Source organism: Anoplophora glabripennis, unplaced genomic scaffold, assembly GCF_000390285.2.
Source record: "Anoplophora glabripennis isolate ALB-LARVAE unplaced genomic scaffold, Agla_2.0 scaffold31, whole genome shotgun sequence".
NCBI classification, from domain to species: Eukaryota; Metazoa; Arthropoda; class Insecta; order Coleoptera; family Cerambycidae; genus Anoplophora; species Anoplophora glabripennis.
In genome coordinates, this window is record NW_019416897.1 from 2,045,782 (window position 1) to 2,064,745 (window position 18,964).

At 34.3% G+C, this 18,964-nt stretch overlaps 1 protein-coding gene across 14 annotated transcripts in view; it reads right to left on the bottom strand.

Moving 5' to 3' along the window:
- The window catches only part of LOC108905719 (tropomyosin-2), a 60,378-nt gene that overhangs the window by 36,838 nt on the left and 4,576 nt on the right, over positions 1 to 18,964 (bottom strand). For 6 of the 14 annotated variants that reach the window (XM_018708715.1, XM_018708714.1, XM_018708721.1 and 3 more), the window contains exons 2-3: positions 9,434 to 9,586; positions 9,228 to 9,353 (exon numbers count right to left, since the gene is read on the bottom strand). In XM_018708715.1, coding sequence (XP_018564231.1) covers positions 9,228 to 9,353; positions 9,434 to 9,547 — 240 coding nt within the window. In that variant the 5' untranslated portion in view covers positions 9,548 to 9,586. Of the gene's footprint in view, positions 1 to 5,550; positions 6,355 to 9,227; positions 9,354 to 9,433; positions 9,587 to 18,964 lie in introns of those variants that run through there. The other 8 variants (XM_018708710.1, XM_018708709.1, XM_018708707.2 and 5 more) reach the window with 5 other exon arrangements.

Consider the following 18,964-nt stretch of genomic DNA (forward strand, 5'->3'; position numbering starts at 1 on the left):
TCTCCAATATTCACAAAATTTTGTCTACTCCCCTATTTTCGATGGTGCTGAACACGAATCTGCAGTTTTTTTGTACGGTCGAACCCAGTTTTCGAGAAAAAAATTTTTCAAAATTCTAACCTGGATATTTCAGATAACACTACGTAGAACTATGTATATTTTATGTAGCTTTCAGAACATCTGTTATGAACAATTAACACTGTTCACGAAACACATTTTCGTAAATTTCAAGTAAAAAAATATGTATTTAATAAATAAAAATTTTGTAGTTTGAATCCGCCATTTGTAATTCGTGATAACAACATTGAGTTCACCCACTCTCATTCATCTCTGTTCATTCCACATAAAGTTACTATAATTTTATGTATTAAATACATAAGTATTTTTTTGAGTTCAAATTTGAGAAAATGTGTTTTTTAAATAATGTTGATTGTTTATTACAGATGTTCTGAAAGCTACATAAAATATACAGAGTTCTACATAGTGTTATCTGAAATATTCAGGTTAGAATTTTAAAAAAAAATTTCTCAAAAACTGGGTTCGACAGCACAAAAAAAATTCGTGTTCAGCACCATCGAAAATAGGGGGGTAGACAAAATTTTGTGAAAATTGGAGAGGGTGCCACTCGAGGTGCCACTATAGTAAATAATTACCACAAATAGTTCCAAAATGGACTTGAAAAATTTATTCATATGATAATAAACTTTAAGTCATTAAGAAAATTACCAAACAGTAATTTATATTTAATTGTTTGTTACCTTTAAAGGAAAATGAGAAAATAAATGAATTATGAGCTTGTATTAATTCAGATTTCAGATAACGTACCGTATTACCGTATTCTAGGTTAGAATTAAAAAAAAATTAAATTTTTCCAATATATTTACTTCGTGTTAGTTCTGGTATGGAAACATTTTGTTTCCTGTAAATGATATTTTTACCATTATTATAATTATTATAATAATTCACATTATTTGACAATCTGTAAAAGTTAAACTATGTTAGCGCTTTTTATCTGAAATTATTGCTTTCATATTTATAAAAAAATTATATAAGTAAGAAAGTTGAAGGCAACTTTCTTGTGACATATATTATGTTTTTGATAGAACACTTAGCACATTTTTACTTCCTTCAGATTACAATGATACAAGGACTGATAAGATCTAACTCTAATAATAAAGAAGATATGGCCAAAAAAAGTATGCTAACAATAAACTGTTGTGACTAAATATATGTTGTTATTAGGGGTAGACCTCGTTTAACTGCAAAGATAACGAAGCGCTATATTAAAAAATATTAAAGAATACAGGGTGTTCTGTCAAAAAAATGTATAGGTTTTGCTTTAACCATTGAATGAGAAGCTACTGAGGTACTGTTGAAAATGAGGTTAAATTTATCCTTAAATAAGTCATATTTTTTACAATTTATGATACAGATATTCAAATAAATAGTTTTTATCCTAGGTAGGTTGAAGTGATCAGAAGCGGGATATAAAAACATTTACGAATGTTCACAGCGCATCAGCCAGATAAACGATTAGGTATTATAAATTTTTCTTAAAATGATGTATCTATATGTATCTATATTTAATATATTTAATGATGTATCTATATTTTTTAATAACAATAAATTTTGCCCTACAGTAAAAAAGACAAATTAATGCATTTAACTATGAATAATTTAAATGTGCCATGATGACCTGGTTCAAATACAGGAAAATAAGCCAAAAATTTGATATTTCGTACTGCCTAACTTGATTGTGGCTTTATAAGGACTTGATGATCACAGTCGATCTAAAATTTCAATTAAACAATTGCTATTATCGAAAATAAAAAGAATAGTGAGTTGGTCCAAGGAAAGTGTCTGTCTGTCGGCCATATGGCGTTGTAGTGGCGACACTTTTGACCTCATTGCCTCCGTTCGATCCCGCATAACGTGCAACTAGCCCCCCATATATGGTCATCCTCTGGTAATGATGTAAGGCTGCGGCCAAACTACTCAACAGCATGTCGATGCCGCTGTGTGCGTTTCGTTACGTGTTTTAACTACTTTTAAGGGGTTCGCTTTATTAGAGATTCAAGGTCCTCTTTACTGGAATCGGTAAAATTCCAGGGCCGATTTCAGTCCTCCAAGAAAAATTGAAGAAGTAAAAATACATTCATACCTCCAACCACCAATATTTATTAGATTCTATTAAAATACTTTGAACTAATTTTTTAATTTAAAAAACAATGTTTTTGGTATTTGAGTTTTCCTGGAAAAAACTGTGATACTTAATATTTAATTTAGTGATAGATTTAGTAATGTGGCTTCTACCACCTTTTCAAATATTTGGTGTACAAGTTTGAGAGTACTACTATTTGAGTAATACTTCGATAATATTTAGTAGTATTCCTTCCCGCTCGAAAAAATATAAAAGTGAAACGAATTTGGTAGGCAGCTTTATTGTGCCATCTATTAATAAGAGATGCAACTCATCAAACCATTGTTATTTTATCTAGTAACGTAGAAGAGTAGCTTAAAAAATAAGTTTTCTACAATAATATGTCAAGTCTACTACGTTATAAGTTTGACGTTGGCAATAATCGAAAAATGGTTAAAATCGAATAAAAATTTATAGCCAGTTATTAACAAAATTGCTTGTACAGTTTCCATTTGTGCGTGAACTTTCATTAGTAGCTATACAGCAATATAAGTATACAGGAACAAAACATATATGTATACTTCTTTATTCTCCTAGCAGATAGCAGTTCACATCAATAAAGACTGAAAACAGTCAAATTTTAAAATTAATTTTAATTAAACCTTATCATTGATTTAATTGCATTATTAAATTTTGTTCGTTCTTATATTCATGGTAAAACAAAACACAAAAATTAATGAAAACAAAACATTTTATAAAAAAAATAGACGTAAGGAGGATGGCTCCTAAGGCCGGTTTTTGGCCTTATTTATTTTTAACTGAAAAAATCTGAAAATTTTTTTTTAGTACCTACTAGCAATACTGAATCGTTTCCACCCTAAACAGACCAACCCCTTCACCCTCTTTTCCCCCTCCACCCCCTTAAATGCCGGGGAAACCATCGCTTATTAGAGGAATCTTTAAAGAACTTATGCGAAAGACATTCATTTCCTATGAATCTTAAATATGAAGAGTTTTTTGGGTCGCTGATCACGAATCTGGTCTCAGAATCACGAAATTCAAAATGGCGGATCCAATATGGCGGACAAAAAAATTGAAATGTCTTCAAAATGCATGATTTTTTTGTAATGGGTTTTTTTGGGATTACGAATCTGAAGGCAGAATTACGAAATTCAAAATGACGTATTCCATATGGCGGACAAAAAAATTAAAAAGATCTTCATAATCCTCAAATATTTTCTTTCTTGGATCACTGATTACAATTATGAATTCAGAATTACGAAATTTAAAGTGGCTAATTAAATATGCACAAACATGTATGTATATATTTATAATTAATTATTGATTTTTTTCCTTTTCGTTGTATACATTGGAATTAAAACGCAAAGGGTAATTAGGTGGGTGACTGGCCTTTGCATAGGATATGATCGAGATGAGGAATATAATCGGGAAAAGTAAATCGATAGTGGTAAGAGGGAGTAGAAGCAAAAAAAACTAGAAATAAGATATATGTTAATGAAAGATGTCGATGGTCTCTTGGTAGCACAATGTGTAGATTATCAATGTGTTTCGTATTATTGGTATCACCATATACGTCTAAGCCCACTGAAAGCAAGGTTTTATGTATTCAGTATGACTATTTATTATGAAATGTCTCGTTTCCTCCATACATGTCTGTAAAAATTGGATTTAAGCAGAAATATTAAGCAAAGGTTTAAAATGGAGACACACGTTAGCTTTAAATAAAGTAAAAAAGAAAAAGATAACAGAATCGTAATTTAGCGACCCAAAAAACCCCTCAACACAATTTGTGCATTTTGAAGTCATTTCAGTTTTTATACTCGCCAAATGGAATACCCAAAGACACAAAAACTCCCAACACTCCCATTCGTGCATTTTGAAGACATTTTAATTTTTTGTCCGCCATATTGGATCCGCCATCTTACATTTCGAGATTCTGAGATCAGATTCGTGATCAGCGACTCAAAAAACTCTTCATATGTAAGATTCATAGAAATTGAATGTCTTTCACATCTCTAAGCTCTTTAAAGATTCCTCTAATAAGCGATGGTTTCTCCGGTATTTAAGGGGGTGGAGGGGGAAAGGAGGGTGAGGGGGTTAGTCCGTTTAGGTTGGAAACGATTCAATATTGTTAGTATCGTGAAGTTGAAGTGGAACAGCTCATTTGGGCAGTTAATTTTATACTGCAAGAAAAATTTGTCCGTTTTCTCCCCCACCTAAGTCATTTAAACGCGCAAAACGACAGCTTTCGCGCAGATAAATTGGAGCCTGTCCTGTTTTCCATATATCTCCCAATCCCTTTAGTAAAAGTAAAAGCTAATGTGGAAATGTAATGATAATGCAGAACAATAAATTTTAACAAATACATGATATGACGAAATATATTCTCCAAATGACTATTTAACTAAATATATCCATTATTTAACTGTTAGAAATGAAGAAAATCTACTTATTTATTCCGCAATTAATCAATCGCAATTGATATGGAAGCCGATTACTGAGGATTTATGTAAACAAATTCCGATGTACTATTCGTCATAATTAATTACAAAATCATATCGTAAACAACATAAAAATTATCTTAAATCAGGTTAATATAATAATGGCAGGGGTACTTCATAAACAAGCTCATTTAAGGAAGGCACTTCGACGAATTTAAAGCAATACCAGTTGCAATAATTAATGAGTGATTGGAATCCTATTAAGTAGGTATTGCATCAGCTGCCATAAAGTCTACCGCATAAAGTGTTACATTACCTAATGCTTTAACGAACTACTAAATCAAAGACTGTTACAATTTGTCGCAGTTGCCAATACAATGAAATAATTCCATATTCTATAATAAGCTCATAGCAAAAAGAAAGTTTCCCCCTGCCATTAAACTGTCAGCACACATTTGAAACACATTCCACGGTGACTAATTCATTATCATTTCATTAGAATTTAACAGTAACAACTAGGTGATTGTTATAAATTATTTCCGAGAGCCAACTCCGCAGCAAAACTTTCTCAACCGTAAATTAAACGGAATCATTAATTAAATTTTTTCAACCATAGTTACATTCCTTTAATTCCTTATATTTTTAACTCGACTAAAAAACGAAGTACTAAAATTACACCATAAATCTCTGAAGTTTCATGTGCATGCATGTGCACGTGCCATGTGACAAGCAACAGCTGATACCGTGACATTTCGATGCTGATAGCTCGGCTAGGATAGGAAAGGTCAGAGCCCTTTATGAAGGGGAAGTAACCATGTCGCAGACGAAAACCAAAATATTTCTTACAACTAGGAAGGATTTGTTTGTTTAAGGTCTAAAAATAACTACTGAATAAGCGTCCGACTTTTCAGAGGCGCAATACTCTAACTCGTTCAACCTTGTACCTACCCTTTTTAGCTGGGTATTCATTATGTTATGCAACTCGTTTCGGATGATGGAAAACTTCATCAGGGTGTCGGAGCTGAAGATCGAGCTGAATGCTAGCCCGGGGTAGTCCGCGCACCTTCGGTTCCGACGTTTCTCCCTTTCAGCTACCACTTCAGTCATTTCAGACGTACAGCGGAGCTTGGACAATTCCTCTATCTCTGGATCTATATTGTCTTCCTTGAACTCGTTCTCTAGGTCGCTGAGGCTCGAACCCTCGGCCTCAGGCCGGTGGATGAGGGACATGTCTTGCATCTCCTCATCCCTCTTTTTACTTTTGGACCTTTTCGGTTTTCTCAGTTTCTTGTTGCGGTCCTCTTTGACGCTCTTACTAACTACTTCGTTATTTTTGTCTTCGATGGTGTTGGTGTTGGCGTTACTTTCTTTTTTAACGTTACTAATATCGTCATCACAATTGGTTAAATCTATCACTTCTATATCACAATTATTGTTGGCATTGTTTGGAGTGGTTTTCTTAATTTCTATGCTTGGTTCCTTTTTACCGGGGGAGGCACTGTTAGTAATCACATTGTTTTGATTCGTTACTGTTGAATTTTGCACTGTCACTACGTTATTTTTGCTGTAAATGCTTAGGGGTGCGCTGTTGGAACTCAAATCTAGGGCCGCCCTTCTTCTCGTGCCTTCGTTCCGGGGGTGGTGTTGGTGCCCCCGTTTTTTCGCGCTCCCCACTGCCCTAGGTGTTGACATTTTCGCAGAGATCGAACTTAACGCGTGCAACTCATTTCAGCCATCTTGCCACACTGGCGCCGTTGACTTGGCAGCGGTCGATCCTCGAACCGCTAGCGGCAGCGCGGACAACTAGATTCACTGCACCGCGGGCGCGAGCTCCTTTCGTGTATGCAACTAACTCTGCACGAGCAGCACGCGATTCCATTACGGATTAAAAGAAAAAAAGATGGTGTATGTATTAACGTCATATATTCACCTGTAATGATTAAAAAGTAAAAACACCGGTGTGTGATCATTGACCTAGATTCTTTTCGCGTTTTCTATTTTCTCGGAATTTGTTCAAGTAGGGTGACGTCATGGTCGGCCGAGAACGACTTACGTCACGGGAGAATGTGGGATAGACAGGGACAGATGGCCTGTGGTCGGTCCATATTTGGCAAGAGATCGAGTTCGTGGGTATTTTTAGACCGTTCCAAGGAAACGATTTCTTATGATTTCAGAATTTAAACCAGATCAGCCGCGAAACACAACGAAATCAAATTAGCCAAAACCTTTTAATTAATATGTACCCAGACGACCAGACGTGCACAGTTCCAGTATTTCTACAACGGCTGCTAATTGCAGTAGTAAAAACAATAACAAAATGTAACACATAACAAATAATTTTGAATCAACAATGTTGTACTAGATTTGGCACCGAGTTTAGTATTGAATAATGTGACCTTTAATCTTTATACTGAGTCATTTTTTAAAAGGGAAACGGCTGGATTCATATTAACAGAGAAAAAATAAACTAGGGAGCAAGTGTAAGTATTAATCCTAACAAACGTGGTTCTTTTACACCATAAAAATTTAATGCCATAGGTAAGAAAACTAATGCAATAAGTAAGCATGATAGGAGGATAAGGCACGAGTTCAATTAGGTACTTGTATTTTATCGGCAACCAATAATGAACGTTTTTTTTATAAAAAATATGAGCACTCATTTGAAGTCCTAATGGCTGTGAAAAATACGGCATCACCCAGTCTACGCTAGGAATGTTAATCACAAATAAAGAACTAGACGTAGAATCAGAACCACCAAAAAAACTCAGTAAATCAAAAATTAGAATTGATGTTGAAAAAATTAATGGAGAGTCCACTAATGAAGTTGAGCTTATAGTTCGCGGACAGCGACACTATTGATGTAATTATTCCTACAGCTCTTTAGGCATGGGTGCAAAATTTCGGCGCTGGCTCCCGGACTAATACAATGTCGCGCATCTGCATTCTCTACTTACTTACATCAGCGCTGCCTTTATGTGATCTAAGAAATGGCTCACTTTTTTAACATGGAGTCTTCACTCCTATTCTGCACTCCATAGGTAGATCCATCAGTCATCACTGATGTACTGTCAAAATTTCATGATATTTGGACGAATAGAAGCGGAGTCATTGCGTGTGAAGTGGCACTATGTGTGATTGGTACAAAAATGAGCATCCGCCAAAGGGCTAATATCAAGTTTTTTTAACTTGGTAAAACTTTTACCGAAACGTTTCAATTGACGAATCAAGTTTATTGTTTTTTCCACCCCGGCACTTGGGCCTTGTTAGGCCCCTTGTATACCCCCCTCTCATTACTCGAGTACTTTCCTCCAAACCATCCTATTACTACACGGGTGGCTTGGTGGCAAAGTCTCGTACAATTTTTTATGGATGATGGTCTTGAGTTACAGAGATTTATTGCTCTATTCTCATTACCATTTTATCGGGGACCACACGCAGGCGGAAGGTGTTGAGCGACCCAGGTCTCTGGTAGGCTGCCACAGCCACGTCCCGAGCCTGCCTTAGATCACCCATCCAAGTTCCAGCCTGCGTCCGTGATGTTTACCTCGGCCGATCGAAATCCATCGGCCAAGACACCCGGCTAGGCGGTCCCCGTTCATGAGTGGTATAAGCGGTTTAGAAACGATCGTGAGGAAATGATGAGCAACATGTTGGCCTACCGAAATCCGTGATCATCGCAGATTCTATCAAAACTGTGCGCGAATTCATCAAAGATTAGCCAAAACCTTCATTGAAATTCATGGAAAAGGAATTGAGCATCTCAAAAACATCAATTTATCGCATTTTGGCAGAATATTTGGGTACCGAAAAGTGTGTGCCGACCAAAAATGATCGCTCCAAATTCAAATTCGAAGAATATCGTCAAGGAGGCCAAAAAGGACAAAAAATTCCTTTATAACATTGTGACTGGTGATAAAACGTGGTGTTTTCGATATTATCCAGAAACCAAGCGCCAAAGTGCCGAATGGAAGGCGCCAGACGAACCAAAACCCAGAAAATCTCATTTGTAGAAGTCAAAAGTTAAGGCAATGTTGATTTCCTTTTACGATTCCAAGGCATTGTCCTCAAAAAGTTCGTTCCACGACCGGGCCAAATCGTTTACGTACAATTCTATCTCGGCGTTTCGAAGCATTTGCTGTATCGTATTCGGCCAGAATATCGCACAGAAGGAAGTTGGTGTTAAGTGCATGATAATGCACTATCCTATCGACCAACACTTGTGACCGATTTTTTTTGACTAAAAATCACATTTCAACTGTCAGCCACTCACCGTATTAGCCTGATTTGGCACCGTGCGACTTTTACCTTTTCAGAAAAATGTATTTGCCGGTAAAAGGAAAGGGTTTTGCACACGTAGAAGCCATCCAAAAGGGTTGTACCGACATTCGGAAGGACATACCGGCCAACGATCTAGAACACTAATTCGGCATGCTTTTAGACCGTGAAAATCGCTGTATTGGGTCGAAACTATTTTGAATAAAAAAAAACGGTTGTACCAAAAAACTTTTGTTGTTATTTTTGAAAAGTCCTGTTGACTTTGAAACGCACCTTGTAGGTTGTGGATTAATAAAGTATTTTCGTACAGTTTTCCTGAAAATTTATAAAATGAACATTCTTGTACTTACATTTTGGAGGGCCTTCTCTTTTTCTTCCAATTTTCCGTTAACCTGGGTGAGTTGTTCCTGGGTCTGGTCGAGGTCGTTCTCAATCTGCTGGATCTTCTTCTGGAGGGAACGAGCCTCTTCCTCGCCCTGTCACAAGAAACGATTATTAAGCATCAAATAAATAAGACCGGGCCCCGTTTAGAGCCGTGATGGAAACCAATAATTACCTTTTCAGCGCGAAGGTTGGCATCCTTGGCGAGCTGTTCGTTGTGCGCTGCCCTGTCCAACGCATTGTCCTTCTCAAGCTTCATCGCTTGCATCTTCTTCTTGATCGCGTCCATGGCGGCGGTTTATTTTTTTCGCGCTTACCGAAAGAAAAACTGCAACAAAACAAGTTTGTTTATTGGAAATTCGTAAAATATTCTCGATTACAATTCCCTATTCTACTCGTATAATAAAAATGTTACGGGTGCATTTCGACTTTCCCCTGTATTCATCGCTGGCGGAATTTGCATGAACGATCGAGGTTACAGTGTTAAAATAAGGTAATTGGACTATAGCAGGGGCACAGACACATAGGAATGTGCGAGATTTGTATTCCGGAAAAATTGTTATTCCGCGACGCGTTCCAAAGATTCTAGTCGGTTTGCTCATCAATTAGGATTGCCACCGCGTTCTAAAACTGACATATTCGATCGTTAGAAGTCGTTATTTGTGATAGGAGGACACTGTCTAGCCTTAGATATCGTTATACATTTTGTACAAGGTGGTTGTAAAGTTAAACTTCCCACAGGTCACGATTTGTCATGTCACTTTGAGAAATAATAGAAATAGCAACCTGAGGAAGCAAGAAAAATTAATAAATATTAAAAATATATTGTATTATAGAGTAATTTGTATGAAAAAAATAATAGTGTATTAATATTGGCTGTAACTTCTTTGCAAATAAAAATAAATTATTTTTTGAAACATACCTGAATGTGCCGGTAAATTGCGATACCAAATTCAAGTTAGGGTAAAATATACTTAGCTTTTATTTTCTTAATTCAGTTTAATATGAAGAAAATGGATTTGTAAATTACTAGTGAGATAAAAAGTACTAAATATGTTAATGACCCGATATCTAACAAAATAATGATAATGGAACAAATGCAAAAACATTTGTTTAAATGTCTATAATGACCTTTGAAATAATCAATTTCTTCCTCTGATTGTGAGTCTTCCCACGGAATATAAAATTTACATACGTAGATACTCAAAAATTAACAATCCTAATGAGACTCCCAGCCATTTGAGGTCTGATACGCCACTGTTAATATAACACGAAGATACTGTTAATTATTATTTACTAATATCAAAATTTTGTTTACTATATGCTGTAATAAAGAAAAAAACATTCAATTTTGAAGAAATCTGTGCTTTATTTCATCATTATTAATTAAGATGGAGTTAACTAATAATGAAATCAAAACTTCGTAATATCTGGTGGTATACTGGCAAGTTGAGAAATCTATAACTACTCTTATACTGGGTGTCCCAACCAAACTCTGTTGTTCCATGCCAATTTTATCTACAATTAGTTATAATTTGGCATAGGCACTACCTATTTTGTTTTGTTCTTTTATGTATTCTTCATAAATAAAATAATGCTGTTACAATTTCTTTTAGATCTACATTATTGGAAAATGGGTTTAAGGTGGCCATATTCCTGGCCGAGAAATAGTGAAATTTCTGGCGATTTTAGGTACTGAAATCTTTAAAAGTAAAACGTGTAGAACAAAAGTAAGCACAAAAATAAAATCCTTGATGTTTTGTTTATTCATTGTTACCATTTAAATTTACTCAAATAAAATAATAACTAAAAAAAAGCGTTTGTAAAACATGCGTTTGCTGTTATTCTAACCCCACATTTTAAGAATTATTTTCACGTACTTATAAATAAAAGTAAACAATTTTATATGTAGGACTAAGCAAGTAAATGTTATAAGAATATTTACATGTGGAATTATATATAAAAAAGTTAGTATTTTCGTAGATTTCAGTACCTAAAACCTTGATGGTTTGATCGTTTTTTGCACCTGTTTATTCGTTTTACTGCGGAGTCTTTGAAAATACTCAGGTGGCATGACATAACATTCCTATTATTTGATAAGCTTTAGATTATTCAGTTATTAAATGTTTGAAATTATTTGTCTTTGCGGAAAACACTATTTAAAGAATATGGGGCCCTTAAAATTCTCAACTACGAGTCAAAGTTTGTAAAATTTCATTAAAATAATCTGAGCGGTTTCAGTAATATTTAACCCCCTGCAAGGAATGGATCGACTTACCAAACATCCTGTATAACCAACATTAAAAATCGTTGGCGTAGAAATTTGTTTTAAAAATGTATTTCGAATAAAAAATTTCTTGCAATTTTGTTTGTGGAAAAATTATTTTATCTTTTTAAATTATAAAAAAAAAAATACTAGACAATAATTGCGTAAAACCGAAGACATCTTTCTTTGAGATATGCTATTAGGAATGAAATGCATTTTTCGAAAATTCTCAGTGGCGTCCAAATTGTGGGGTTCTTAGTGTCTCCCAGATTTGTATGCAAATTTAGCAGTTTACCTTTACTTAATTTAATCATCCGCCAAATTTGATCAACTCAAGTGAAATATATTCGGAGATATTCGAGTAAAAGTGATATATTTTAAAATCAAAGAGTGCATAAAAAAATCGTGAAATGAGAAACATGTGCACGACTTACTGTAAGTCTTCACAAAAAACGCAGACATATGTGTACTTGCGCCTCGACATGTGCAACGAAATCTCCTTACAAATCTCTCAAGGCAGTCGAGGTTCTGCCCGATCTCGGGCCCGATTCAATTTTTACCCTATTGGGTCAAGTTGAGGCGCCATATGTTTCTGATTAATGTATCGAATGTACGAACGGATTGGTTTTGGGGTCACGATCAATTCGGAATGAATGCGTGCTACGTGATACAGAACTGGGGGGCCGAAACGCTGATGAAATGGTCGGAATTGCCGGATTTCCAACAAAGCGGCGACAAAGCGTTGTACGAGGTTGAGCAATTTCGATTTTCGATGCCTTTGCTAGATCACAGAACAGGCGTTTACCCGAGAGAGCAACAGAAGTTAGTCAGGTAGTCAGGATGATTTGGACTGGACTTGGATTTTTGAAACAAATAAAATGACGAAATCGCTATCCGAAGCTTTCGCTTATGTAAAAAGCACAGGGATGAGAGTTTTTGAGTTATTAAATGATCTGAAACCTTTTATATTTTGAATTATTACTAGAAATAAGAAAATGTGTCAGAGATGTGTTGTTAAAAAACATGATTCATGTATTCGGAACCTGTAGAAACTTTCTCTTTTTGGTGTTATAATACGAGGATTATCCTTAATCTAGTATCCTTCGCGAACAAAAACCGCTCACATCAGGTCAGACCAACGCCAACTGTCAATGTTAATTATTTGAAGTCATATCTTGAATCATATCCTGACACGAATTATTTAAAGTGTAATTTAATGAGAATTTCGCATTGATCCAAATACAAGATCGGCAGATCCATTTGGACATGGCTTTACCTATGTTCGTATCAACTTATTAATAGTGGTATTTTCGAAAACAACATAATAAAATTAAGTCTAAGCAAATGGTTGCGGAAACAAACCGAAGCTTGTTTCGTTACGAAAAATGTTAATTTTTATGTAGAAAAATAAGTTAATTCTCATGTATAAAAAGAAATGGATAAGTTTTCGATTAAAAGCAAAATGGATAGGCACTATTTTCTCAATATTTTTCGTATATCAGAACATTTCATTTTATTTATTTATTCTTTTTAGAATTGTCCCATTTATGTCTTAGGTAATAAGTGGATGCAAAGTCATTAATTATCCATATTTTGATCGTAGATCTCGGATACAATGTATTTCTTTTAGAAAGACATTTTCCAGATTTCTTTGATAATTAAATGTAGCATTCAAAAATATGGCCCAAATTTGTACTTTTTAAATAGTGGGTCTATTTCCAGTATTAAGAAAATTATTTTGTTTTAGAAGGGAATAATTATTTGTCGACATACACATATGGTACATTCTTTTTGGCTAATTTCCCTTTTAATATTAAATATACATACGTAAGTAAAGAGGCTTCGTAAACCTTATATTTCTATAGTCCGAAGAAACTGAATGTGTAAATGATTTTAAAAGGAAAGGCGTTGTTGAAAATATAATTCAGAAAAATATCTACAACCTTTGTAATTATGTACCACTAAAAAAACAAGACAATGCGACAGTCAAAATAAATAAATATACATACAGGGTGTTAGTTTAACTGCTTTAATTTTAACAGATGATAGAATACATTAAAATAAACAAAAAAAACTTTATATGACATAGGTCCTAAACTCAACCATTTCCGAGAAAAAAATTATCAAAATCTCCAACTTGATTCAGTTTGTATCTGGAATTGGACCGTGTTTGAGTGTTTTTTGCGTACCACTATTTCCTTTTCTCGAGGTGTTTTCCAGCCACTGCGCGAAAATTGGAATCGAAGGTATCACGCGTGCGTCGAAAATGGCGGTGGACATTTTGAGCAGATTATGTTGTAATTTGTTTTATACTTGTGTGTTTAAAAATTACTGAATTCTGCTTTTTGGTAAATTATTTTTAATTCGTATGATTATTTGGATGACGTGAATCTTTGGGTACTTTAATTACATATTTTTCAAATTCATAATTTGATTAAAAGTCAAGTTCCTGTTTTAAGAGATTCATAATTATTAAAATTCGAGCTAAAATTTAAGCACAACACTATCTTCGTACTACAAAATCGATACATTTTATTTTATTTATTAAAAAACTGGGAAACAATTGTCTTGAAATTTACTAAATGTTTCACAATAATAGTTATTTACATTTTTTCCGTAGGACAAGTCTGACTAGTGGACATGTGGTAGGCACCAGCTGTGTAGCGTTAGGTTAAGCGCTATTGTCACGTTGCGATGAAACTCCCCATAGACCACCTAGACTGGCTTATAGAGCGACTTTGGTGAAAACACTTTGGAGCCTGATTTGGAGCCCAGCGCTCAGTCGTGTCCTAGCATTTGACGTGAACGCATCGCTGTGATTTCGATAATTAGACGTTTTATCATGGGCAAGTGTATTGTGAAACATTGTATAAATAGAAGTGATCGAGTTGTTGAAGAGTGGCGAAAAGTTTCCTTCTTTAGGTAAGTAAAAAAAAGGAATATATAAAAGGTAAATATGTACGCCATATTTCGGTTAACGTCACAAGTTTCCAGGGTTAGCTTTATAATTTTGTTCGCCCACATAGTGTAGCGATTAACGTGATATTGTTATTATAAAATAATGAATGAATTACTGTAAAATATTTTTAGTAATTATTTACTCTATGTGAGTCTTAAATTTTTATGAAATTTTATCAATTCCCGTCATTTCGAGATAGCTAAAAATTAATTAAATATTTTTTTCAATTTAAAAAATTGCAAACAAAACTAATTTCAGATTCAGTATTCGTACAGTCAATTAATTTTTATTAAAGATCGTGGTTGTTTCACGTATTCATCTCGAGATGTCGTAGTAATATGCTAAGAAACAGAAAAATTAATAAAATTTTTAAATAATGATGAAAGCAGAACACCTAGGCTACAGAAAAAATAAAATTGTTTATCATGTATTAAAAAACTTTCTGAATGTGAACATATTTGAATATTTGCATAAACATCAATTTGATAATTTGCCTTACAATTGTAATCATTTAATAGAACTTGTAAGGGCTGAATGTGAAAAGTATATCGATGTACGAATAAATCATGAAGTCAAATTATTTAATTCGGTAAAATCTACGAAAAGATAAATATTAAATAAATTAATATTATTTAGAGGATAATAAATATATTTAAATTATTTTGTAGTTTTATTTAATATGACACTAAAATGTACTATTTTCTGAATAATTATAAACTTTAAATTGAATATTTGTCATAAGATGCAATATAATGTTTAATATGTAATAAAAATATTACTTAATCCGGATCTGCTTAAAGATGCGCGCGATCCGATTGCCTTCCACACTCCACTTCCCCGGATTTTGCATTCACTGGTACCCGTGCATTGGAATTAGATACGTCCAGTCTAGGTGGTCTGTGAAATATTAATACTCGCTGTATTTTGAAAACTGTTAATCTTACGCCTCTGTAATATACAACTTTTTTGTTCATTTAAGATTACTCTATCTCATGCTGAAGTAATGGCAGTCAAACTTCTTACACCCTGTATATGCATATCATGAATGCGAAGTTAAATTTATTGCAAACAAACTAAAATATTCAATCAACGACAAAAGAAACGATGACACTTTTCCAACCACCCTGTACACTATCAACTAGCAGTAGCCTGAATGTTAATTAAATTATTCTTCCTTTAATAGATGATAATTGTTTATTAAATAGTTAGTTTACACTTTACGAAATACCGTATCTGTATATAATTCAGAAATTATTGAAACGGTAGGTAACTAAATCAAAATGTTTGGAATACTATTGTAAATGCTTGAAAGCAACCGATGTTCATTATACACACTAGTTAGTTCCTTCGGTGACACGATTGGAATGTTTTGACGGCAACGGCACAAAAGAGAAGAAATAAAACATTTTCTTCGCCGTGCTCGAGTACGATTGGAATACCGTTCTCCTTGCCAGAGCAGGCTATTGCTAATAAACAAAGAAGAGTATTTGTTATTGAATGTTTCGCTAAAGTATGCTGCTTAGCTTGCAGAAAAAAAAACACCCCGGTGGATATTTACAAATACTTGTGTCTTCATATCTGCTTGATGATTACTAACATGACGTGTGACTGAAAATAGTTGTTTGTTTAAAAATAAATCAATAAGAAGCAAGGTCTTAAGTCTAGTCCAGATCTACATACGTAAACATACAAAAACATTAAAGTTTCGAAATCAGTGAGTGTAATTCTCCAAATATTGCGAATTTCAGAATCATCATCTATTTTTTAGGATGTACTTCAGAAATATGTGGATTCAAAAATTCCTACAGCGGCTTCACTTTGGTATTTGATTTTAGTATAGAATTTGTCAGCCTAATCATAAAAAAAAATTAAACGTAAAACTGATCATGGCTAGTTTTGATTTATCGGGTGTCCCAAAATTCAAAATAGATTTGAATTTTGAACGAAAAAAAGGATAGCGTGAGAGATGACAGTTCAGGGTTATTGAAAATGGAACACTACACGAAAGAACAACACCTTTCCATTTTTGAGCAATTTTTAAACATTAAAAAGGTCTGACAGCTACAGTTCGCGATTTTCGTACAAAATATGGTCGAAATAGTGATTTAATTCATCGACTCTGAAGAGATTAATTGAAAATTCAGGGAGGCTGAACCAATTAGTGATATTAAACACTCTGGTCGTCCTTCAACAAATCTAAAAATAAAGCATCGAAGAAGTTCATGGGAGTGTTGTTGAGAGTTCAGAAACATTCGGTACCGTGGTGAAGAATTGGGTATTTCGAGAGACTCTTTACAGCGCATTCTCACGAAAGATTTGCTTATAAAGTTCAATCGACTCAAGAACTTCTGTTCTACTGATCACGCAGAGCGAAGAAAGTTCGTTGAATGGATTATGGAACAACAACAAATGGATGCTGATTTTTCGAACAAAATCTTGATCTTGATGGCTTTGTTAATCGACAAAATTTACGCATTTGGGGTTCAGAAAATCCACGAGTGATTGTTGAGGAACAAATGCATTCAAAACGCGTTTGTTTGGTGTGGAAAGGCTGGAAACATCATCGGATCATCCTTCATCGAACATGCGACTGGTCGGGCAATAACAGTTAATGGTGCTCGCTACCACAAAATGATAATGCAGTTTTTTATGCCTACATTGCATGATATGGACGCAGACGACGTGTGGTTACAACAAGAGGTTGTCACATACCACACAACCCGAGAAACAATTCAATTACTGCATGACTCATTTCCTGGTCGTGTAATTTCCCGTGCTGGTTATCAGAATTGGCCGCCCAGATCATACGACTTAACACTTAACGCTGTTAGACTTTTTCTTAGTTTTTTTTGAAGTCTAAGTTTGATGTCAACAAGCCCTCGACCACCCACGCCTTGGAGGAGGAAATTGAGCGCTGTATCAACGAAATACTGCCAGATTTATGCAAAACAGTCATGGAAAATTTCGGCAAAAGAGTGCGTATGTGCCAGTAAAGTCGTGAAGGCCATTTACCCGATATGCTATTCCAGATATAACCCTATACTGTATACTTTATGACTCAATAAAAAATTTGCAAAGGACCCCGCACAAATCTTATGGAAATTGGGTCCCGGTCAAATTCGCTGAATTTTTGATATGTGATAGAGTTCATCATACTGGTCAATTGTCTCAATGGCCACAAAGCTCAAAAATGGATAGTTTGGCCGGTACAGAGCTTTAAAGCTCCGAATATCCTCCACGGATTTATGTATATGCGCAGTGTGTATAGACTTTTGAAATAGCCTATTTCATTTTTTCTTATTATCTAGGTTTATATTTTTGAGGTTGCTGAATTCAGATCTGTTGTTAGATTTTCAAAATTGACAGTTGGCAGCTGTCAAATAGCTGTCAATGTGCTATAATAAAGCCAAAAACTTGTTTTTTTATGTTTTATCTTTCTCTTTTTTTTTTAGTTCGATAAGTTCAAAGACGATATCAAATCAATAACAATGACTATCGGCAGCTGTCATTTAGCTGTCAACAATTCTTCAAAGTCCGGTAATAAAGTCAAAAAATTATTTTTTGTTTATAACTTCAAGTTTTTTAGATAAGTGAATATAAATATGATATAAAATTATGTAGTCATCAGCTTACAGCTGTCAACAAGCTGTCAACTAACTGTCAAAATGCAATAATAGAGCAAGTAACTTATTTTTTGTGCTTAACTTTGTGGATAAGAAATCAAACATGATATAAGTTTATGATTTATCACTTTTGAACTCAGTGATCTAAGCAACTTAAAGCTTTTTAAAAAAAGTAACTTTGAGACTTTATTATTGCATTTTGACAGTTAGTTGACAGCTTGTTGACAGCTGTAAGCTGATGACTACATAATTTTATATCATATTTATATTCACTTATCTAAAAAACTTGAAGTTATAAACAAAAAATAATTTTTTGACTTTATTACCGGACTTTGAAGAATTGTTGACAGCTAAATGACAGCTGCCGATAGTCATTGTTATTGATTTGATATCGTCTTTGAACTTATCGAACTAAAAAAAGAGAAAGATAAAACATAAAAAAACAAGTTTTTGGCTTTATTATAGCACATTGACAGCTATTTGACAGCTGCCAACTGTCAATTTTAAAAATCTAACAACAGATCTGAATTCAGCAACCTCAAAAATATAAACCTAGATAATAAAAAAAATGAAATAGGCTATTTCAGAAGTCTATACACACTGCGTATATACATAAATCCGTGGAGGATATTCGGAACTTTAAAGCTCTGTACCGGCCAAACTATCCATTTTTGAGCTTTGTGGCCATTGAGACAATTGACCAGTATGATGAACTCTATCACATATCAAAAATTCAGCGAATTTGACCGGGACCCAATTTCCATAAGATTTGTGCGGGGTCCTTTTAATCGAAAATCTGTGTTTTCCATCATAACTACTTCTTGCGTGAATTTTGTATTTATATTCGGGGAAAAAATA